This window comes from Notolabrus celidotus, chromosome 23, assembly GCF_009762535.1.
Source record: "Notolabrus celidotus isolate fNotCel1 chromosome 23, fNotCel1.pri, whole genome shotgun sequence".
NCBI classification, from domain to species: Eukaryota; Metazoa; Chordata; class Actinopteri; order Labriformes; family Labridae; genus Notolabrus; species Notolabrus celidotus.
In genome coordinates this window covers 1,502,904-1,524,295 of record NC_048294.1, presented here as the reverse complement: position 1 = coordinate 1,524,295, position 21,392 = coordinate 1,502,904, and the positions used below count along the sequence as shown (strand labels likewise).

The following is a 21,392-nucleotide window of genomic DNA, read 5'->3' as shown; positions in this document are numbered from 1 at the left end:
TAAAGTCGTGATAATAGGAGAATAAAATTATTTAAAAAAAAAAAAAATTAAAAAAAAAAAAAAAAAAAAAAGGAGAATAAAATTTAACATTTCACAGGATAAAGTTGTCAATTTACAGAATGAAGTTATACATTCTGAGATTTAAGTCAGAATTATGAGAATAAAATTGTAAGTTTCTAAAAAATAAAGATGTTATATAAGGAGTGTAAAGTTGTAAATGTACAAGATAAAATCGTAAATTTACAATCTTGAAGTCTTTTTAATACAAGAATAAAATTGTATGTTTACGAAAGAAAAAATCTTATTTTATGTGTAAAGTTGTAGATTTACGACCTTAAAGTCCCAACAATATGAGAATAAAATTTTAAGCAAATAAAGACATTATTTTCGGATAGTGAAGTTTTAAAGTACAAGAATAAAATTGTAGTTTTACGAAAATACCGACATTACAATACAAGTGTAAAGTTGTTAATTTACAAAAATGTAATTGTACATTTTTGACCTAAAAGTCTTTGTAATACATGAATTAAACTGTACGTTTATAAAATAAAGACGTTACATTGGGGTGTAAAGTTGTACATTTACAAGAATAAAATTGAAACTTTACGACCTTGAAGTCCTGATAATATGAAAATAAAATGTTACATTTCCCAAGATTAACTAAATTGTCAATTTACAGAATAAAGTTACACATTCTGAAATCTAAGTCCTAATAATGAGAATAAAACAGTAAACTAACAAGAATAAAGTCCTTATACTACAGGTGTAAAGTTGTACATTTACATAATCAGTCATAACATCAGTCTATGGTTAGCTATTTATTATTTTGAAGGATAATGTCACGACTTTATTCATATACTCATGTTTCTTTATCCTTGTAAATTTTCATTTTTTTTCCTCTGAATCTCATAAATTATTTTCTTTAATGTTGCCTTACACTCAATCATACATTAATCTCTTTAAGGAAGTCATTAATATATTATATTATATAATAAATATATAATATAAAAATACCTTAAAGAAAAAGAGGACCCTCTTTTAGAATGTTAAATTATAGAGGATGACATTTATTACCCTGTGTAACAACATGCTATGAAAAAATAAACTTTATTGCTTTAATAAAATTGTTTTATGTACATCTTAAACACACATAACTGATCTTAAATCTTTAATATCGGTGTGTTAAATTCGTCTTATTAAAACCATGAATCTCATTGAGTCCCTGAGGCGGACTGCAGCCAATCACACGGACAGTAGCTCCCAGTCACTCTCCTGTTTTCCCTTATATGGATAAAAATGGATCCCCGTCTCTCTCATTGTCTCTCTCTCTCTCTCTCACACACACACACACACACACACACACCTTTCTGTCTCTCCACTCCCTTTAACATGTCCACACACACTCTGACAGGTACAGTGTGTGTGTGACCTTGTCTCTCCAGTTGCTGATTCTCACTTTGTTATTCAAAGCAGCTTCACAGAACTCATCAGGGTTTATTCAAATACTTAGTCTGTTAAAATGGACACACAGGAAGTCCAAATGTTAATTTTAAACCATTAAATATTAGATAAACAGAGTAATAAGCACAAATCTGTTAGCATTAGTTGCTTAATTCTCCATAATTAAAAGTTTCTGGTTCGGGAAAGCAGCCAAACAACTTCATCCGACGCCCCGAATCCCAGAGACACATCCTGACCAGTGAGCTTCCTCCTCGGTGCAGGCCTTAATGCTCCGCTCTGTTAATTGTCCATCAGAGTGCTTCAGAGTGATGCGTCTGTCTTTGAGAACGTCTCTGGCCGAACAGTTTCCTGTCTCTAACGCTCATTAGAAGACATTACAACCAGTCGCACACGTCAATATTGATGATAAGTGATGTTGCTCATCCGCCGGTCTGTTTCAGTGACTTCAGACGAAGAGCAGACGCACCGGACTTCACGGCGTGTTCGAAAGGCGGATCAGTTTTTTTGCATCTATCTTTGACTATCTAACGTTTCCTGTTGTCCTACGAATCAAAGGCTCAGTGCTGGATTCCTCAAAGCTGAACAGTTGCATGATTATCTTTGTTATATCATTGTTTTTATTAAAATGCTCATGACTGTCTCTGTATTTGGCGATCCACACAGGAATGAATAATTCAGGCGTGTTTGTTTGACAAAGAGCCGACAGGAAAGAGACATGGAGGAAGTTGAAGGAGGACGTTTGATCGATCGGTGGCCGGAGGGAGTGACAGGTGAGGATAGCTGACTATGATGTTGTTACAGTTTGTTTCCTGTGGGAGGGCAACAACACACACCTGGGGAGATATTCAAGAACTCCTTTATATTTTCTTAAAGGTGACATATCATGCAAAATTGACTTTTTAATGGTTCTTTACCAGAAATATGTGTCCCTGTCTACAAACCCCCCGAGAATGAAAAAAATTCATTCTGCCCCTGTTCTGATTTCTCCACCTTTCTGTAAATGTGTGTGAAACGAGCCGTTTCAGACTTCCGGGTTTTTGTTACGTAACAACAATATCCGGTCTGTCACGGAGTCAGAGCTCGGAGCTTGTTCAGCCCATAGACTGTATAAAATAATACTGAATCCCTCCTCCGTTTTTCATTACCTGCACACATGTGTGCTAACAAGGAGCTTAGGAGGGAGGCATGCTAGTTGTAGGCTGTCTTAATAAACACAAAGGTCGGTTTTACTCCACACGTCTGCAGATTTGAAGATCTAGTGGATGATTTTTATTTGTCATGGATAAGTGCTAGCGCTAATTAGCATAGCCACATAGCTATATGTTCATAGCTGTAGCTGTAGCTGTAGCTGTGTACCAAGACACACGTCGACATACTGACAAATAAAACAACAAGAAACACTAAATCTGTGACCAATCCTTCAGAAAGATCACGCTGCCTTTCTGGCAGAGGTCGGTTTTACTCCCCACTTCTGCAGATTTGAAGATCTAGTGGATGATTTTTATTTATCATGGATAAGTGCTAGCACTAGTTAGCATAGCCACATAGCTACATGTTCATAGCTGTGTACCAAGACACACGTCTACATACTGATAAATAAAACAACAAGAAACACTAAATCTGTGACCAATCCTTCAGAAAGGTCCTGCTGCAGGCGCCTCTCCGTCAGGATCAGATTCAGAGGGTTGAAGTAACGTGATCTCTGAGCAGCCGTGTATATTCAGCCAACATGTAAACATTAGATCAACGTGCTGGAGAGCCGAGGCACATCCACTTCCTGAGGGGGCGTGGTCAGAGGGAAAACAGAGTGTTTTGATGAGGACTGAAGAAGAGGACTTTTCAGGCATGCCAAAATCTGATTTCAAAGTGTTTTTTTGAGCATAAACTTTAAAGACATGTTTTGGGGACCTCTTAGACCAATATATATTGATGAAAAAAGCGTGATATGTCCCCTTTAATACACACAAAAGGAGAATGATTGTAAAGACTAACTGTTCCCTGTTTTTAATCCAGATTAACGTAATGCTTTGAGGACACTGTGAGGCATCAGCTTTAAATGAACAAGATCAACTTAAACCTCCACAAGAGATTTTAAATATGCATGTTTTGGGTGGAATGAAAATCCTACTGAATATTTCCCTCCAAGAATATTTTGACACTTCAGGATAAATGCTCAGAGGCTTTCTTTCCTACTGGATAATATTTATTCGGAAGTTGTGATGTGTGAAATGCAGTACGATACGACACGATAATACCCAATACAATACCACATATTAAATCTTCATTCTGATACTATTCGATTTGATTCGGTATAATACAATACGATTCATTATGATTCAGTACTATTTCATTCTATATAATCCGGTACGATACGATTTGGAATAATACGATGCGATACAATTGAGTATGATTCAATACGATGTGATTCGATACGATACAATTGGGGATGACTCAATAATATTTCATTCATACAATAAGATTCAGTACTATTTGATTCCATTAGATTTTGAGCAATACTATTGGGTATGATTCAGTAATATTTGAATCCGTATGATTCGATTCGGTAGGATACGATACAATACAGTCGGTATCGATATATCAATTTGGAATGATTCCATATAATCCCATACGATACGATGCAATATGAACCGATTTGGTATGATTCAATACTATGTGATTCGATACGATACGATTGGGTATGATTCGTTAATATTTGATCAATTACATTTTTAGTTTTATTTGAATCCGTATGATTCGATTCGGTAGGATACGATACAATACGGTCGGTATCAGTATATCAATTCGGTATGATTCTATGCTATCTGATTCGGTTTAGATCGATACGATTCGGCATGATTCAATTATATGTGATTCCATATGATTCGAAAGGATACGATTGGATATGAGTCAATAATATTTGATTTGTAACAATACAATTCAATATGATTTGATATGATTCAATATTTTTTGATTCGGTATAATATGATACGATACAATTGGGGATAACTCGATAACATTTAATTCATACAATAAGATTCAGAACTATTTGATTCCATTAGATTCTAATCAATACACTTGGGTATGATTCAATACTATTTGAATCCGTGTGATTCGATTCGGTAGGATACAATACAACACAGTCGGTATCGGCATATCAATTCGGTATGATACAATTTGATTCGGTTTAGTGCGATACGATTCGGCATGATTCGATACTATTGGATTCGGTACGACATGATAAGATTTAGTACAATAAAATACGATAGGATACGATTCAAATTAATGCGCTACAATAGGACAGGACAAAATATAATAGAATGTGATAGGAATCGATTCAAGTTTTTTATTATACTGCACCATATATGAACTGCTATGGTATGCTAGGATGTGATACGCTTTTGTTTTGGACCCTGTAGCATTCACAATAAAAGGCAATTAACTTACAAAAGCCAGCAGGTACTTAGCTTAGCTTAGCATAAAGATTAGGACCTAAGGGGAAACAATGAGCCAGCCTCTGTCCAAATGATCATTGTATGATTCTGTAGTTTGATTTCTTTGTGTTCAGTTCGAAACATTGTTAAGGTCTGACTGCAGAACAATGTACAAGAAAAGGTTAAAGGTCGTACCTTCCACCAGTTCGTCCATACTGGTTATCTTCTTGCTGCCATCTATCGTGTAGATCGCTCGTACGCCTTGAGGCAGGTGCAGGTTGTCCGCCAACGAGCGCGTCAGCTCCATCAGCAACGCGTCATAGGAGCGGAACCTATCACTGGAAACCGCATACACCAGACCCTTGAAGTACCGGTCTCCATTGCGACAGAACCTGACCTTTTTTGCCCTCTTCTCCGATGTGAGCGCCTGCAGGGTTCTGGTCCGGTAGTAACTACAGTTGGCGCTGTGGGCGGGGCTAGGAACGAGGCTGCTGCCCCTGGAGCTGGGTCCGGACCCCCCACCACCACCACCACCACCGGCACTGCTGGTGGAGTCATCTCTCTTGGCACGGGGGGAGCGTCCACGGCGAACCTTGTCGCGTTCGTCAAAGTGCTCCAGCTCGAGGGTCTTACTCAAAGACATGGCGAAATACTGATTCAAGGAAGTCCAACAGAGGCCTCGCTACATGAGATTCATCTTCCACTGAGCTCGGTCCTTGGCTCTAAGGGAAACTTACTATGGACTCCTGATATGATACGTTGGATGGTGGATCCAGTAATCTCTTCTGGAACAGGGAATTTGTATAATCCCAAGAGTTAGTTGTAGGACCAGTCCGAGGACACAAAGACCCCCCAAAAAGACTGCTTTATCTCTTTACATATCTGGTCCTGGTTTTGGTAACAGAAGTTTAACACGGTCTTTGGTACACCACCAAAAAGACGGCAAAAGTAGTCAGCTTGGTTAGCTAACCCTTTCGTAAATCCAGTGGTATCCTTTATGGACAACGAAGGTGGAGCCAGAGTCCGTTGTTTGCAAACTAGCGGTACAATATTAGAACCCGAAGATCCACAGACGCTTTGATCAAGAGACTTACAATTCCCTGGTCCGATAGTCCAACAGGTCGAGTTTCAGTGGTTGATCAAAGACCAGGATTCGTGCTCGTGCCACGAAACTTTAGGGGTACTCGTACTTCAAGTAACCCTATCCCAAGAGGTTCTCCCTCGGACCAATTTCAAGCTCCAACGAAATCCACAATCATCACCTTCTTCTCGATGATTTAAGGGTCGCTTCGCCCCCGTGACCTTCCTGTAGTCCCGGTGATCTGAACATTTCCTTGTAGAGCTCCAGCTTCAGATCCAGTCTTGTAATCCAGTCCTGCCCTTTGTCGCACTTTATTCTTGCGTCCTCAGCATCCGTCCATCACTGAAAGAGAAGACAATCACATGAAGCTATGCAACGACCTGCAGATTCAGCACATGCCGAACCCTGCTGCAGAAAAGGAACGTACAACAAATTGGGCTTTCTGGTGAACGTGAACACGTGCTCCGTTTGAGGCTGCATTTCGTGCACGACACCTGTGAAGACTTGGCGATCATGCATGCCATGTGTTTGCATAGCTTTCTATGCACAGGCTTGCATGCAGTCCAGTCAAATTAAGGCTGTAAAAGGAGATAGTAAAGGAAACACACCTTCCTTTTCTCAGTGCATTGATCCCCTGTAAGGCCAGGATGAGAAATGTGCATTTATTCCCCTTCTTAGATTGGAGTTACCTGCAGCCTGGAGAACATGTGAGCTCTCTAATGAACCTCTCTCTCTCTGTCTTTATCAGATAAATGAAGTGACTTCTCATCTATCCGCCCAAACATGGTGAGCTGTGCTGTCAGCGCCATTCAAACACACACACACACACACACACACACACACACACACACACACACTGAGAGAGAGAGAGGGAGGCACCTACCAATAATGCCGTGAAACCGGTTTGTTGCTAAGGAGGCTTTCTTCCCTTCCCTCCAGTGCCGTGTTCCGGTTCGTTCTGGTGGATCCAGGAGAATCCCTGACCCGCTACGGATCAGCAGGACTGGTCCAGGCTGAGCCGTGTGCCCGGGAGAGAGGGATGCAGTGGGGGCAGGTTGCACCGGAGGAGGAGGACCGGGATGCAGAGAGAGAGGCAGACGTTGGAGAGCAGCATGGCCGCTGCAGCAGAGAGAGACCCGGCTAAACACCCCCGCCCCTCCCCTCTCATCCGCGGCTGTACGTGATGACAACGTCCCTCCCTCCTTCCCTCCCTCCTTCCCTCCTTCCCTCCCTCCTTCCCTCTTTTTGTCTCTCTCTGAACTTCAAATGAAGTTTGTTTTATTGTTATATTTAAATCACTTCTGTTTTTTTTTAACATTGTGCTAATATAACTAAATGTCAAAAAAATAATATTTCTGAAATAATTTACTCATTAATATCTTATGTTCAATATTTTCTGGCTCTTGATTCTTTGTTTTTACTCATTTTGACATTTCTCCAAACTAAGCTAGGGCCAGACGACCGTTAGCTTAGCTAACAGCTAAAGTTGTAGCTAACGTCAGCAGCCTCAAGCCAAAAATATACCCAGTGAAATGACCTAAAACATAATTGAACACATTTTATGTAATAATTATGTAAGGGATAATATTCTCATCGAGTTTTGAAGGTGCTGTTTGTTACATTTTCTCACCTTTAAACAGAAGTAGGCTAAATTTGCTTAACAAGCATAGTAAAGATGTAATGTTAGCTTGCGCAAAACTAGAAAATAGTCAAAAAATGTGCATAAATTTACCCGGTTTAATAACACAAAACATAATTAAACATGTTTAATAGAATTAAGCAAGAAATAATATTTTCATTTAATTTTGGAGGTGTTTATTTACATTTTCTCACCTTATCCAAAGTAGAGTAAATTTGCTTAGCAAGCAAAGTAAACATGTAATGTTAGCTTGCGCGAAACTAGAAAACAGTAAAAACTATGCCTAAATTTACTTCGTTAAATTACATAAAATATAATTTAATGAATTTTGTGTAAGAATTAAGCAAGAAATAATGTTTTCATCGAGTTTTGAAGGTGCTGCTTGTTACATTTTCTCACCTTAAACAGAAGTAGGCTTAATTTGCTGAGCAAGTAAAGTCAACAGGTCATGTTAGCTTGCACAAAACTAGAAAATAATCAAAAATATGCATAAATGTACTCAGTCAAATGACAAAAACATAATTTAACAACTGTAATGTAATAATTACGCAAGAAATCATAATTGCTTTTGATTGCTTAGCAATCAAAGTAAACAGGTAATGTTAGCTTGCGAAAAACTAGAAAACAGTAAAAACTATGCTTAAATTTGCACACTTAAACGACATAAAACATAATTTAACGCATCTGATGTAATGATTAAGCAAGAAATAATATTTTCATTTAATTTTGAAGGTGCTGTTTGTTTAATTTTCTTACCTTTAAACAGAAGTAGGCTAAATTTGCTTGGCAAGCAAAGTAAACAGGTCATGTTAGCTTGCAAACTGTGCAGAAATTTGCCCATAAAACCAAAACATTTAGCTTATAATAATCAATAACTAATGTTGTAAATTTACCTTAGAGGTATTTTAGTTTAATTGTCAGAACCAGTTATTTTGTTTTAACAATATTACATAAAGCAAAAGAAAAAAGCAGCAACTGTTCGCTTATTCTGGTGCATAACTTCCCTTACAATTACAGAATGTTATTTAAACACTTGTTTAGATAATTGAAGGAACAATTCGGTAAATTGTGATAGGTACTGAGAGTTAAATTTGGCAGCTTGTTGTCAAAGCGGTAAAATGACAAAGCATTAACACCACACCAAACCATACCTTTTAAGCTAGCACCAAGCCATTCACTAGTCTGACACATAACTCCTTTGAATCTACAACATTTAAGGTTTACACTTGTCACCGGTTCAAGTTATACAAGCTTATTTTTGAATGAGTTTAAGAGGTGAACCTGGTATAATTAGCAAAACTGAAACCAGGGGGAAACGGCTAACATTAGCATGGAATTCTTTTTTTTTTAATAAGTTTAAAGTTTGTGTATTTGTCTCTTTAACTCTTCAGCATGGGAAAGAGCCAGGCTAGCTATTATTACATTTACAAAACAGACATACTCGATGACAAGGGCTAAGACACATAAATAAAAGATGATTAATTACTATAATGGCTGAACTTATAAATAATTCCACTCCATAGGTGAGATAAATTTTTGATGAGGTGAGCATGGCTCTGCATTATATGGATTATGTTGCTATTGTAGGTTTAAATTGTGGCTTTACGTTTCATTTGTATTATAATAATAACATGAAATAACACAGACATCACTCCATAATACAGAATAACTTGTAATTAATCAAGTAAAAAGACACATTATAATAAAGCAACATAACAATAGGTCCATCCATCCATCCATCCTTTTTCTTCTACTCATTCAAGGGCTGTGGTCGCGTAGGTGATAAAAACATTTTAAGCTAGCTTGGCAAAATGGCTACAAGTAAATCAAACAAGACATTAAAGAGATGTCTTATTTCAGTTTTAAAAAGTTTTTTTTTCATGTTAGATAATAAAATCCATTCCATTTTATTGCGCCAACATTAAGATAAAACTTCAAGAAAAAAAAAAAAAAAAAAAAGATAAAACTTCAATCATTTAATTGGCTTAGCTTAGCATAAAACTGGCAACACACCAAGGAAATACGGTTTGTTCTGTAAGGATTTAGTAAATAATTGATTAAATGTTATTTGTTAGAAGTGCTGGTACTTATGGAAAGAGCCAGGCTAGCTGAAGCATCTTTGTGTAAGCTAAGCTAACGACTAATAACTGTAGCTCCTGATAGGTTTGTCTTCTTGTAGAACCTTTTCTCTTGTTATCCAAGTCTTTGACAGAATATTAAATTCTATCCACAGAAGAACACAGACACAGGGAAGACCGATCTCTTTCCAGGACCAGATAAAAGAAAGATAATCAGGTCTGTTTGTCAAATTCAGCTGTAACTTCTTTATCCAAAGAAACCTAGAAAGCTCTCGGGTATCACTCTTGTATTTTTCTGTATTTAACATTTAGGACCTTTATTTTGGAGAGGCCTGAATGAGGAGGCCCCACCCTTCCCCGGTTTGTGTGAGAGTGACAGCTGGGGCCCGAGGCAGACGGACGGCCCCGCCCTTCACTGTCAGCCAAACCAGTGAACCACTCATCCAAATGTGACAAGGTGGATGAGCCATTATGTTCCTCTTGCACGTGAGTTGACACGAATATGAGTGTCTGTTAGAAACATAATAACACTGAAACACTGAAACACAACTAATAGTCGAGCAGAAAGTCAAAGATTCCCTCTTATAGTTTTAATGGGTCAGTTTTTGGGAGTGCTCAGTTTACAGTTAAAGGACTTTGAGCTGTTTTTATTTAGTGTTGTGAACATTTTTTTGTGAAAGGAGAGAAGATACACAAAATATATTTTTTTAGATTTTATTTTCACACATCGAGGCAACAACAGAAAGAGTACACACTGTTAACCCCATTACATTGAAACCTTCGGCATGTTATTTTTAAAAAAAGACCAGTTTTCATTTATCCTTCAAATACTGAAAGGTTAGTTTCAAAAACACTGACCAGAAATGAGGAGATTTTTATTTATTATTTTTTTTTTTTTAAAGCAAAATTTACCAACTTCTAATTTTGGAAATGATTGTTTTTCTGTGTGAAAATCAATGCACAAAGTTTAAAAAAAAAATGAGGACATTTAAATCACGATGGGGTAACTCGAGAACAACACATCACAATCTTAACATGTTTCTATAAGAGTGCAATAAATGACACAATAATGACTGATAGTCCAAAACGGTCAAGACAGTCCAGCTGCAGACCTCCACTCTAAGCCGACTCTCTTGCAGGCTCCACTCTGAGCTCCCCTCCACCGTCAGAAGGAAGTGACGTCAGGATTAAGAGAGTGGAGGTCTGCAGCTGGACCCCTCTTGGTTTTTCTGCGTTTTGATTACCTTGGTTAACCTGATTCCTCAATAGTGTCACATTGAAAAAACAAAGTATAAAATGCATGTCAATCAATAACACAACACAATTGTTTCATTTACAGTCCTATCTCAACCTCTGTGTTTACATTCATTATTGTTTTAACAGGGATAGAGGTAGGATCAATTCAAGGTGTAAAGATTCACAGCAATATGATTCACTTCAGTAACAAGCAAGTCAGTAACTATTTTAAGATTATTGAATTAGCGTGCTATGGAAGTTTGTGTTATATGTGGACCCACCTGTAGTGATCTCACTCCCAAATGCAGGATGGGTATTTAATACAAACACTTATCGATAATAAATATATATATATGTGTATATATATATATATATATATATATAGACATGGAGACATGGAGACAAGACTTCCAGTAGCCGTTGTCCTTCAGTGGTAGTCATGGCAACAACAAAACAATCACAAGCCTACAACAGACAAACAGAATCGAGCACCGAGCACTCGATCAAAATACATCAGAGTTATTTTTTATATGACGGTGATTAAATTGATTCCAATACTCCAAAGCTAATTGTCTTATGCTACGATATCTAAATGTTCAGGCATATTTTATCATGTGCAATTTGTGTTAATGTTTCATGCATTCTCTTATCATAAAAATAGTGCTGTCACCCTGTTCAAATGGGAATTACAAAAACAAGGGTTTCTGTCCGACGATAGGAGGAGGAGCCGCACAAGATCCCTGCATCTTTCTTTGTGGACTAATCTTACTCAATTCTAAAACCCTACACAGCTACTTATTAGCATGTTTCTGTTAGCTAGCAGACACAAGTCACAAGGCGGCATGCTAACACAATACAAAGTCAACTAAAAGCTATCAATATTTTCACCTCTGGTATTCACTACACTAAGGTTACACAAAGTTAACATAGAAGCTAACATAGCACAGACAGATACCCTTCAGTAACAGATGCTAATATGTGAAATGCTAATACAATATAACATCTATGCTAACACATTTGATTATAAGCAACAAAGTAGAGGCAACCAGTGACATCACACTGCTAATGTACAAAATTAAGAAAACCTAATTCATCAAATATGCTTCAGACTTTGTTTGGAAAAATAATGAGACATGACAGCAGCAAACGGTCGAGGCGGGGAGTCCAACCTACAACCGCTGCGACAAGGATTATTGCCTCTGTACATGGGGCGCACACTTCAACCGCTCGATCAGCGGCGCCCCCCTTTTTCCTTTTTTAAGCTGTTTTTTTGGCATTTTTTACTTTATTGGATAGGAAAGCTGAAGATCGACAGGAAATGTGGGGAGAAGGGAGTGGGGGAAGACATGCAGCAAATGGTCGAGGCAGGGAGTCGGACCTGCGACCACTGCGACAAGGACTATAGCCTCTGTACACGGGGCATTTGCTTTCAAGAAGCAAATGGGTGTAAATATTCATCCACATGCATATTTACACCCTCAGACGCTTGCCTGAATGACGTGACATTCACATTTACAGACTTAATGATGCCGAACAACCAGAGTGGAGTTCAACAGCAGGATATAGAGGCTCACTGAACTTTGTTTTGAAGGTATGGAGGCGGGTTCGACTGTCAGAGGAAACTCTGTAGAATGACAGAGTACCAGCCGGCCAATCCAGGTACACTGCCACCCGCGAGCGACAGGGAGCAACACTGATTGTCTCGTCCCCGTGCAAAACAAAACAACCATCACTGGAGCAAGTTAGACTCCAAGATCGGACATCCTGTCCCAGCTTACAATCATCCACATCCCCTTTCTCATCAATGGTTTTGTATGTTAACCCAACTGTGAAGGTCTTCAACATCTCAAACTCAACCTCAAAGTAGTGGCGCTCATTTAGACCCTGCTGACACAGCACTTGTCGGCGCTGACCGGACCTTCCTTCGGCGGCACTTGGGAATTGCTGCTCCTCTTCTTCCCAAGCTACCTTTCTGTTACCTTCGGAGAAAGTAAGGTTCTTCAGGGTTGTTTTGGGGTCAAAGGTCAGCTCACAGGAATCTAGGTTTAAAAAAGGAAAGGTCACAGTACAACAACAATTTCACAAAGGTTTGAAAGCTGTGTCTAATGTGGATCAGAACAGATTCTACTGGTTTGAAAATAATCTAAACCCTATATTGATTTGAAAATAAAGACATTTCAAATGTTGAAACTGAAAAACTTTGATTTAACCAAAATATGCCAATTTCAAATTTGATACCAGCTACACATTTCAAACTGTTATGTCACAGAGTCATGTCTGTGTTTAATGCAGTGACTTCCACTACAGAGTCATGTCTGTGTTTAATGCAGTGACTTCCACTACAGAGTCATGTCTGTTTTTAATGCAGTGACTTCCACTACAGAGTCATGTCTGTTTTAATGCAGTGACTTCCACTACAGAGTCATGTCTGTGTTTAATGCAGTGACTTCCACTACAGAGTCATGTCTGTTTTTAATGCAGTGACTTCCACTACAGAGTCATGTCTGTGTTTAATGCAGTGACTTCCACTACAGATTCATGTCTGTTTTTAATGCAGTGACTTCCACTACAGAGTCATGTCTGTTTTTGATGCAGTGACTTCCACTACAGAGTCATGTCTGTTTTTAATGCAGTGACTTCCACTACAGAGTCATGTCTGTTTTTAATGCAGTGACTTCCACTACAGAGTCATGTCTGTTTTTAATGCAGTGACTTCCACAACAGAGTCATGTCTGTTTTTAATGCAGTGACTTCCACTACAGAGTCATGTCTGTTTTTAATGCAGTGACTTCCACTACAGAGTCATGTCTGTTTTTAATGCAGTGACTTCCACAACAGAGTCATGTCTGTTTTTAATGCAGTGATTTCCACTACAGAGTCATGTCTGTTTTTGATGCAGTGACTTCCACTACAGAGTCATGTCTGTTTTTGATGCAGTGACTTCCACTACAGAGTCATGTCTGTTTTTGATGCAGTGACTTCCACTACAGAGTCATGTCTGTTTTTGATGCACTGTAGCCTGAGGGCCTGAAGATCAGGTCCATCCAGTCTTGGTTTTGGCAAACATGATATTTAGCTTCTAACAGATTATTTGTGGTCCGCAATTAAAAAAATAACCAACTTACATTTCTTGAATCCTGGGGTCATCCTTTGAATTCCTCCATGATCAACCCTGTTAGAAAACACAAGGATTAAAACATTAAGGCAAAAGCAGTTGGAAGTAAATTGTGTATTGCAGCAAAGTGCAATAAAAAATGTGTGTAAGACAGCAATGTGTGGAAGACAGCAATGTGCACAGTTGTTGAAAGAGAAAAAGACAGTCATCAACTGGTGATAAATTTGAGCTAATGTGGGCAGTAGGGGTGGGAATTGATAAGATTTTATCAATGTCAATGCCATTGTCGATTCTGCTTATCAATCCAATTCCTTATCAATTCTCCTAACGATTCCTGAGTATTTTTTTGAGGGGGAAAAAAGTAGTTCCTCAGTCTTCCACACCAAAAGGAACCATTTTATTTTTTCCAAAATTATATCTGCACAAGACTGAACATGAACATATTCAACTTGAACATACTGAACAATAGGTAGACCTCATTCTCGGCTGTGTGACTCTGGACATGGCCTCTGGAGCCTGGAGGAAAAGACTTTGAATTTGGAGAGGAAAAACACATTTTCCTCCGAGGGTCATCGCAGAGGTATTTTACCCACTCTCGGGGCCACATTTTCGGCCGCGTGAGTCCGGACGTGGCCCCTGGAGCCTGGAGGAAAATACTTTGAGTGTTAAGAAGAATCGATAACATTTGAGGTGTACAATTTCGATGGAATTGATCAATTGGAACCGGTTCTAAGTCTGATCCGGTTTTCGAATCCCACCCCTAGTGGGCAGCCACCAATTTCTGACCCCACTGGTGTAATTGGCCTGATTAACTCATTAAACCCATTCGGCAAGTAACAGGTGCTAACTTTGGACCTTGCAGGTAGCATTCTCTCAGTTCAGTTGGAAGAATTATGATGATTACCTGAGTTCGCTGAGCTTGTACTGTTGATCTTCTTTCAGCTCAGTGAGCATCCTCTCTCCTGAGACCCCCACATTGTTGTAGCTCAGGTCCAGCTCAAACAGATGGGAGGGGTTGGACTGGAGAGCTGAGGCCAGATAAGAACAGCCATCCTCCGTGACCAGACAACCTGACAACCTGGAGAAACAGAGTGGTTTGTTAATCAACATGCAAGGTTATGACCGTACCTCCAGTTGTGAGTGTGTTGCATCCTTGTGAAGTGAAATGGAAAAAAATACCTCAAAATCTTCAGTTTGCAGAATTTATTCGACAGTCCGCCACAGAGCAGCGACACTCCTGAATCTTTCAGGTCATTGTTGCTCAGATCAAGATCTCTCAAAGGTACATAGGGGAACTTGAGACCAAAGGCCAAATGTTCAACCCAGTCTTCTGTCACTTTGCAGTCCGCTAGTCTAGAAATGGAAACAAGGTAAGAATCAACCATTTAAAGAGACAGAAGGAAGTATCTAAGAACACAGTTCTTATCAGGGTTTGAGGATACCTTTTTCAGAACATACAGGCTGTCCAAACTTGGGATTGTGGGTAGCCAGAAATGAAGATTTACATGTTCCAGTCAGGATAAAAGGAATATTAAAAGAGAATATGATTCACATTTCAGAGAAAGTAGACTTACATAGCCTTCCTGCTGATCCTCACGGCTGGTATCAGCCTTCTTCTTCCTTCATCTGTTGTGTTGAAACTCTTCAAGTCCAAAACCTCCAGATCGTCCTTCGATACCTGAAGCATGTAAGCCAGTGCCGAGCAGTGCAGCGGAGTCAGCTCTGTTTTGGAACGTTCTGGTGATCTGAGAAATTCCTGGATTTCATCTTTGACTTTGTGATCTCTCATCTCCACCATGGCCTGAAAGAGGATGATGCTACTGTCTGGAGGGAGGGTCTTACACTGTATCGCCTTGAGATGATTTAAGATTTTCTTGTCCTCGTCTGGGCCTGGTGATGTCAGCAGACCCTGAAGAAGTCTCCGGTTGGGTTCGACCATGAGGCCAAGGAGGAATCGCATCAAGAAGTCCAGATGGCCATTCTCCTTCTCCAGCACTTTCTCAACGGTGATCTTCAGAAGATCGAGTAAAGAGTGTTCCTCATCCTTCAGGTCAAGGAACTCGCTAAGCTCTTCTGTTTTCTGATTTGTGAAACAGTCGTAGACAAAAAGTGCTGCGAAGAACTCCTGCATGGTCAGGTGCACAAAGAAGAAGATCTTCTCGGAGAAGACTGGTTCATTTCTTAGAACTTCTGAGCAAAACCCGGAGAAGATGGTTGCCTCTTTCACATCGATGTCACACTGTTCAAGGTCTTCTCTGTAGAAGATAATGTTGTTGTTCTGCAGCTGGATGAAGGCTAGCTTGCCGAGTTTCAGGAGGAATTCCTTGTGGTTCTTCAGAAGTTGCTCTTGTTCTTCTGTGTTCTTGTCATATTTTCTGCTCCTGCGGGTTGTCTGAGCAAACAAGTAATGTGCCATCATCTCTGTAAGAGTTTGAGGGGGTTCAGCTTCCTCATCTTCCCTAAAGATCTCCTCAAACAACACAGCAGAAATCCAGCAGAAGATCGGGATCTGGCACATGATGTCGAGACTCTGTGACGAGTGAATGTGTGAAATTATTCTGTCAGCAAGGCCTGGGTCATCACTGCATCGCCTTCTCAAGTACTCCTCTTTTTGGGGATCACTGAACCCTCTGATCTCTGTAACCATGTCCACAAACTCTGCAGGGATCTGATCAGCTGCTGCTGGACGAGTCGTTATCCAGAGTTTGGCATCTGGAAGAAGGCTACCCTTGATGAGGTTTGCAAGGAGATTAGCCACAGATGTCCCTTCAGTGACAGATGTTACCGGCTTGTCCTTAAAGTCTAGTTTAAATCGACTTTCATCCAGGCCATCCAGGACCACTATGGTTCTGGCTTTCATGAGATCCACTGAATCCTTTAGTTCTTTGAGAGCAGGGTGAAACTCAGTCAGGAGCTCCAGTAAGCTTTTGTCACCTTTAATCAAATTGAGCTCTCTGAAAGAAATACAGAACACCAAATGGATGTCCTGGTTCTCTTTCCCCTCGGCCCAGTCAAGAAGGAATTTCTGCACGGAATAGGATTTCCCGATTCCTGCCACGCCCTTCGTCAGGATTGTTCTGATCGGTTCCTTTTGGCCGGACAAAGGCTTGAAGATGTCGCTCAGGTCAACCTTTGATTTAGGGGATCCTGGTAACGATTTTTGTTTGATGTGTCTGAACACGTGTTCCTCATGCAGCCCTTCACTCTCTTTATTGGTGATCAAGAGCTCGGTATAGATGCTGTTGAAGGCCCTCTTTGAGTCACCGTTACCTTCAGATACTGAAGTAAACTTGAGTCTCATCCTTTCTTTAAAAGTCTTTGTTTTCCGAGAAGGTCTGGCCACTGAAACAATCATAAGCACATCAAATCTTAACTATTTACCAGAGCGACATGTGACCACATCACTCTCTACACAAAAACATGTCAGACTATGATGTAATTCAAAACCTGAATGATTAAGTATGGATCTATACTCAGTGTGAGTATGGTATCATTAGACATACAGATACTTTGACAGTGAGTGTTTGATCTTACCATTAAACGTCTCTGTATCTCTTTGGGGTTTGGATTGATATTTGGGTTTCTTTCCACACCTCTTGCAGGGGTGGTCTTCTGGTGAATCATGCTGGTCCAGGTCTGTGCCGACACACTGTTTGCATGACCAGTGTCCACACATATACTGGACTGGATCCCTCAAAACCTCTGTACATACTGAACAGCTGGAAAATGAAAAGACATAAAGTCCCATTAGAAAAGGTAGCAGATAAAACCAGGAAATGGAAACCAGAGCTCTGATATTGGTGGATTCAAGAAGTGGTTTGCTCGTTGTGCCGACAGATGACTAATCTCCACAGGTTTGCCTTAAAAATGTTTGTCCTGTCTCTGCTCCGCCACGGCAGTGGCTGTACTTACACCGGTTCTGCTCCAGTGCATATTCAGTAATCCGGAGCCCCCTTAAACAGATACGCAAGGCCTCTATTTTTGCTGGGTGACATTAGCGCAGAGCAGATTGAGCGAGGTAGGAAGTCAAAAAACGAAACAACATTAAAACTGAAAAATAATGGTGAACTATGTGCGTTTCGACCGGTGGACCCAGGGTCTAAAGTTAGTTCAGGGGTAGATGATCTCCCCCCTAAAAAGCCCCTGCTAGGGGGGTAGTACTTTTCAAAGCCCCGGGACTTTCGGGGGGCGGGGCCTGCAATGCTGAACGTGTCTGATTGGTAGATTAACCTCAGTGTTTTTATTCCTCCCTCCGTCCACAATAACATCACACACATCTGTGATTCTCTTGATTTCTCTTTCTTTCATTAGTTTTTATTTGTTCTATCTTGTTTGTATGTGTGTGTACTTTTCAAAAGAAGAAGCTGTGATTCTCTTGATTTAGCAGCTTGTAACAGTAGTCTTCTCTCAGCCCACCGTGAATGCGTCTCTCCTCCCGGTGTTCTGGTTTTAAAAGTGACCCTGTAAACTGGAGACCTTCAGCTGAACGTGTCAGTGTTTGTGGAGTTTACACAGCTGTTGAAACACAGAGGGAGTTCCTGGGAATGCAAACTAGTTTAGTTTTTATTAAGATTTCAAAATATCCTCATCAGATATTTAAAGATCGTCTGAAGTCGTTTATGAGGGATGCATCCGGCTGAGAGTCTCCAGTTAACAGGGTCGCTGTTTAAACCAAAACACCGGCCGATCTCTGCCACGGCTTTTTGAGTTCAAAAGGATTTTAAAGCCGTGTTGAAACGTCTTTGCTACTCGCGCTTATCTCCTCTCACGTGTTGATTCAGTGAATCCATCTGTGATGAAATATAGCACCATCTAAAACAGACCAGCTGAGTCTCTTCATGCTAACAGGCTAACTGTTGTGTTGCTCATAATGATACCTGCCTGTCCGTCTGCTTCTATGGTATCATCTGTGATGAATTGCATTCCTCTTTGTTTTACTGCCCTCTACTGGTCTGGTGGTGTAGTGCATTTCTTTTTTTTCTCCATATGTCACTGGCCTGATTTGCACAATCTACCCGGGACTTCAGCCCGCGGTCGAAACACAGACAACAATGGGGGACCAGGAACCTTTTAGTTCAGGGGAAAGTAGTTCTGGGGGCTAAAAGACCCCGGAACTCTTGGTCCAAATGCACCTTATGAAGTATTTGAAAAATAGATTTCATTAAATTACCTTTGTGTTTTCTTGGAACCAAACTCAATCGGCTGAAACATAGACGCATCACTCTTCCAAGATTCAGCCCTTGGTGCGGTGGACTCTCCAGTCAGGGGTCTGTAGGTCGATCAACAAATGAAACGTTAGATGTGTAGGTCATGTTCTCTGAGTACAATGTTCCTGAGGCAGCCTTGTCGAGATGACAGCATTGTCTTCCCTTTGGCCAAAGGCTTTTGGGTCTGGCAGTATACTCAGAATTAACTCCATTATTTATATTATTCAAATACTGTATAATTGCAGTGACTTTCTTTTTCTATTAAACTCAAAAATGTAATTTTCTTGGGTGTCCTCCCCCAGAAAACTTTGAGCATCTAAAACTTAATTCCTGTATCTTGGTGAATATTTTTGTATTCATATTATTTTCATATTCTTAAAAATACATCTTATTGTATGTATTTGGCAGATTTCAATATTCACCTTTTTTTGCTTTCATGACCAAAGTGTATTGGCTCGAACATGTACATGGAACTCTTTAAAGAATCGGCCCTTGGCGCTGCAGACTCAGTGTCCCTGAAAGGAGTTTACAAAAACACACAGATTATTAGACACAGTTTTTGAATTTCACTGCACCACTCGTAGAAACATTTTAGCACAACTATATTATTTAAGAGAGCAGCTTGAATCCTGGTCATCTCTGCCCCTTAGTTCAGAAATCGTCCAGAGAAGTTGAAGCTACAATATCAAACTTTGACTTTAGAACCTCCGTCTGCACGGACTGATCAGCTGATAAACACTGAAATATTCCTTTAAATAGATTTACCTTAGTTTGCTTTCAGGACCAAATTCTATCGGCTGAAACATGGACGCAGAACTCTTAGCGTGATCGATACTTGGCGCTGTAGACTCATCGTCACTGAAGGGAGGTAAAAAGTAAACCACACAAAAAAACAACAAAGATTATTTCTCTCACATTAAAAGACAGTTTACATTTTTTGCAGCGTTCATTGAATCAGTTTAAAACCACTACAAGGTTTGAAACTACTTCACCACAACTTTTTACAGTGTGTTTTTCCCCATTCTCCATGACGTCACAGCTGCCCTTTTATGATTGGCTGTTACAGTACCTGTTCTCCTTCGCTCTCTTGGTGCTGATTGGCTGTTCAGGCACCACAGGCGAAGAAGTGCTGAGCTTCCTCTTCTTCCTCCTCTCAGACATCTTAAGAGCTGCAGATGAAACACGAGACACTTATCATGATGTGAGAAACAAATACAACATTTTTATTTTTTATTTCTGCTTTTTAAGATCAACAATGAAGAAGAGCGAACTGTAAGAGTAAATGTTCTACAAGTTACATGAAACAGCTTATAACTGTCCAAGTTTATCATTTTCATGTAGACTTAATTTACTGTGACTGCTTATTTCAAAGTTCACAATCAGAGTTCACAGAATAACAATCTGTGGTGTAAATATTAACACAACTAATATGAGATCTTTGAACTATTTCTAAGCTTCTTGAAATAATCTTTTTTTTTAAGTTATATTTTTGGTGTAGCTGTAGATAGACAGGAAATGTTGGGAGTGGAGAGTGGGAGAAGACATGCAGCAAATAGTCGCGGCCGGGAATCGAACCGGCGACCTCTGTGACAAGGACTATAGCCTCTGTATGACGCTTAGACCGCTAGGTCACCAGGGCCCCTATGAACAATCTTGTCTGGTAAATATTTTTCAAAGAATGATTGGGAGATGAAGAAAATATTTCCTGTTTACGTGGCGTGTCCACTGCCATCAATTTTAGCACTGGGAGCGCCCACAACCTCAATTTCAGAGCGCTTCTCCCCAGCGTTTACTGTTGCTAGCTTGTGGAAGTTGTCCCGCAGCACTTCTGCTTCCATAAGTAGTGACGTTAGCTCTGTTTTAAATGCTCTGTATGCTTCATACTTGCTTTCATTAAAAGACATTTAATCAAGAAACTATAAAAACTATTCATAGAAATTGTGTCAGAGCATCAGCTCTAAACTTGGTAATTGTAACTTGAAAAAATGACTGTGATAACTTTTCTCCACCATACGGACCTCTGCCATTGTTGTTGACAAAGTTGATACAGGAAGTCCCGCCCTTTCTTGATTCTGATTTGTCGGTGATCAAGAAGTGACATCGATGAATGTGGCGGTGTTCCAGAAGTTCAACTGTTTTCAACT

General features: G+C 39.8%; 2 protein-coding genes and 1 long non-coding RNA gene across 5 annotated transcripts in view; 1 reads left to right on the top strand and 2 right to left on the bottom strand.

Moving 5' to 3' along the window:
• Positions 1–7,158, bottom strand: part of LOC117807326 (serine/threonine-protein kinase DCLK2-like) — a 33,098-nt gene extending 25,940 nt beyond the window's left edge. The window contains exons 1-2 of the mRNA XM_034676575.1: positions 6,857–7,158; positions 5,088–6,315 (exon numbers count right to left, since the gene is read on the bottom strand). Of these exons, the coding sequence (XP_034532466.1) occupies positions 5,088–5,535 (448 nt within the window). The 5' untranslated portion in view covers positions 5,536–6,315; positions 6,857–7,158. The remainder of the gene's footprint in view (positions 1–5,087; positions 6,316–6,856) is intronic.
• The window catches only part of LOC117807327, a 31,728-nt gene continuing 16,993 nt past the window's right edge, over positions 6,658–21,392 (top strand). Inside the window, exons 1-5 of one of the 3 annotated variants that reach the window (XR_004629947.1) lie at positions 6,658–6,759; positions 6,913–7,149; positions 9,846–9,907; positions 10,003–10,176; positions 20,358–20,419. This is a non-coding gene — a long non-coding RNA (uncharacterized LOC117807327). Of the gene's footprint in view, positions 6,760–6,912; positions 7,150–9,845; positions 9,908–10,002; positions 10,177–17,643; positions 17,778–20,357; positions 20,420–21,392 lie in introns of those variants that run through there. The other 2 variants (XR_004629949.1, XR_004629948.1) reach the window with 2 other exon arrangements.
• On the bottom strand, positions 10,391–20,411 carry LOC117807324 (NLR family CARD domain-containing protein 3-like). Its single transcript, XM_034676574.1, has 10 exons — positions 20,318–20,411; positions 20,014–20,106; positions 19,671–19,763; positions 19,212–19,310; positions 17,576–17,760; positions 15,616–17,383; positions 15,221–15,394; positions 14,946–15,119; positions 14,052–14,098; positions 10,391–12,965 (listed from the first exon to the last, which is right to left on the bottom strand). Exons 1-10 carry the CDS (start codon positions 20,407–20,409, stop codon positions 12,439–12,441), a joined length of 3,252 nt encoding a protein of 1,083 aa, XP_034532465.1. The 5' UTR covers positions 20,410–20,411; the 3' UTR covers positions 10,391–12,438.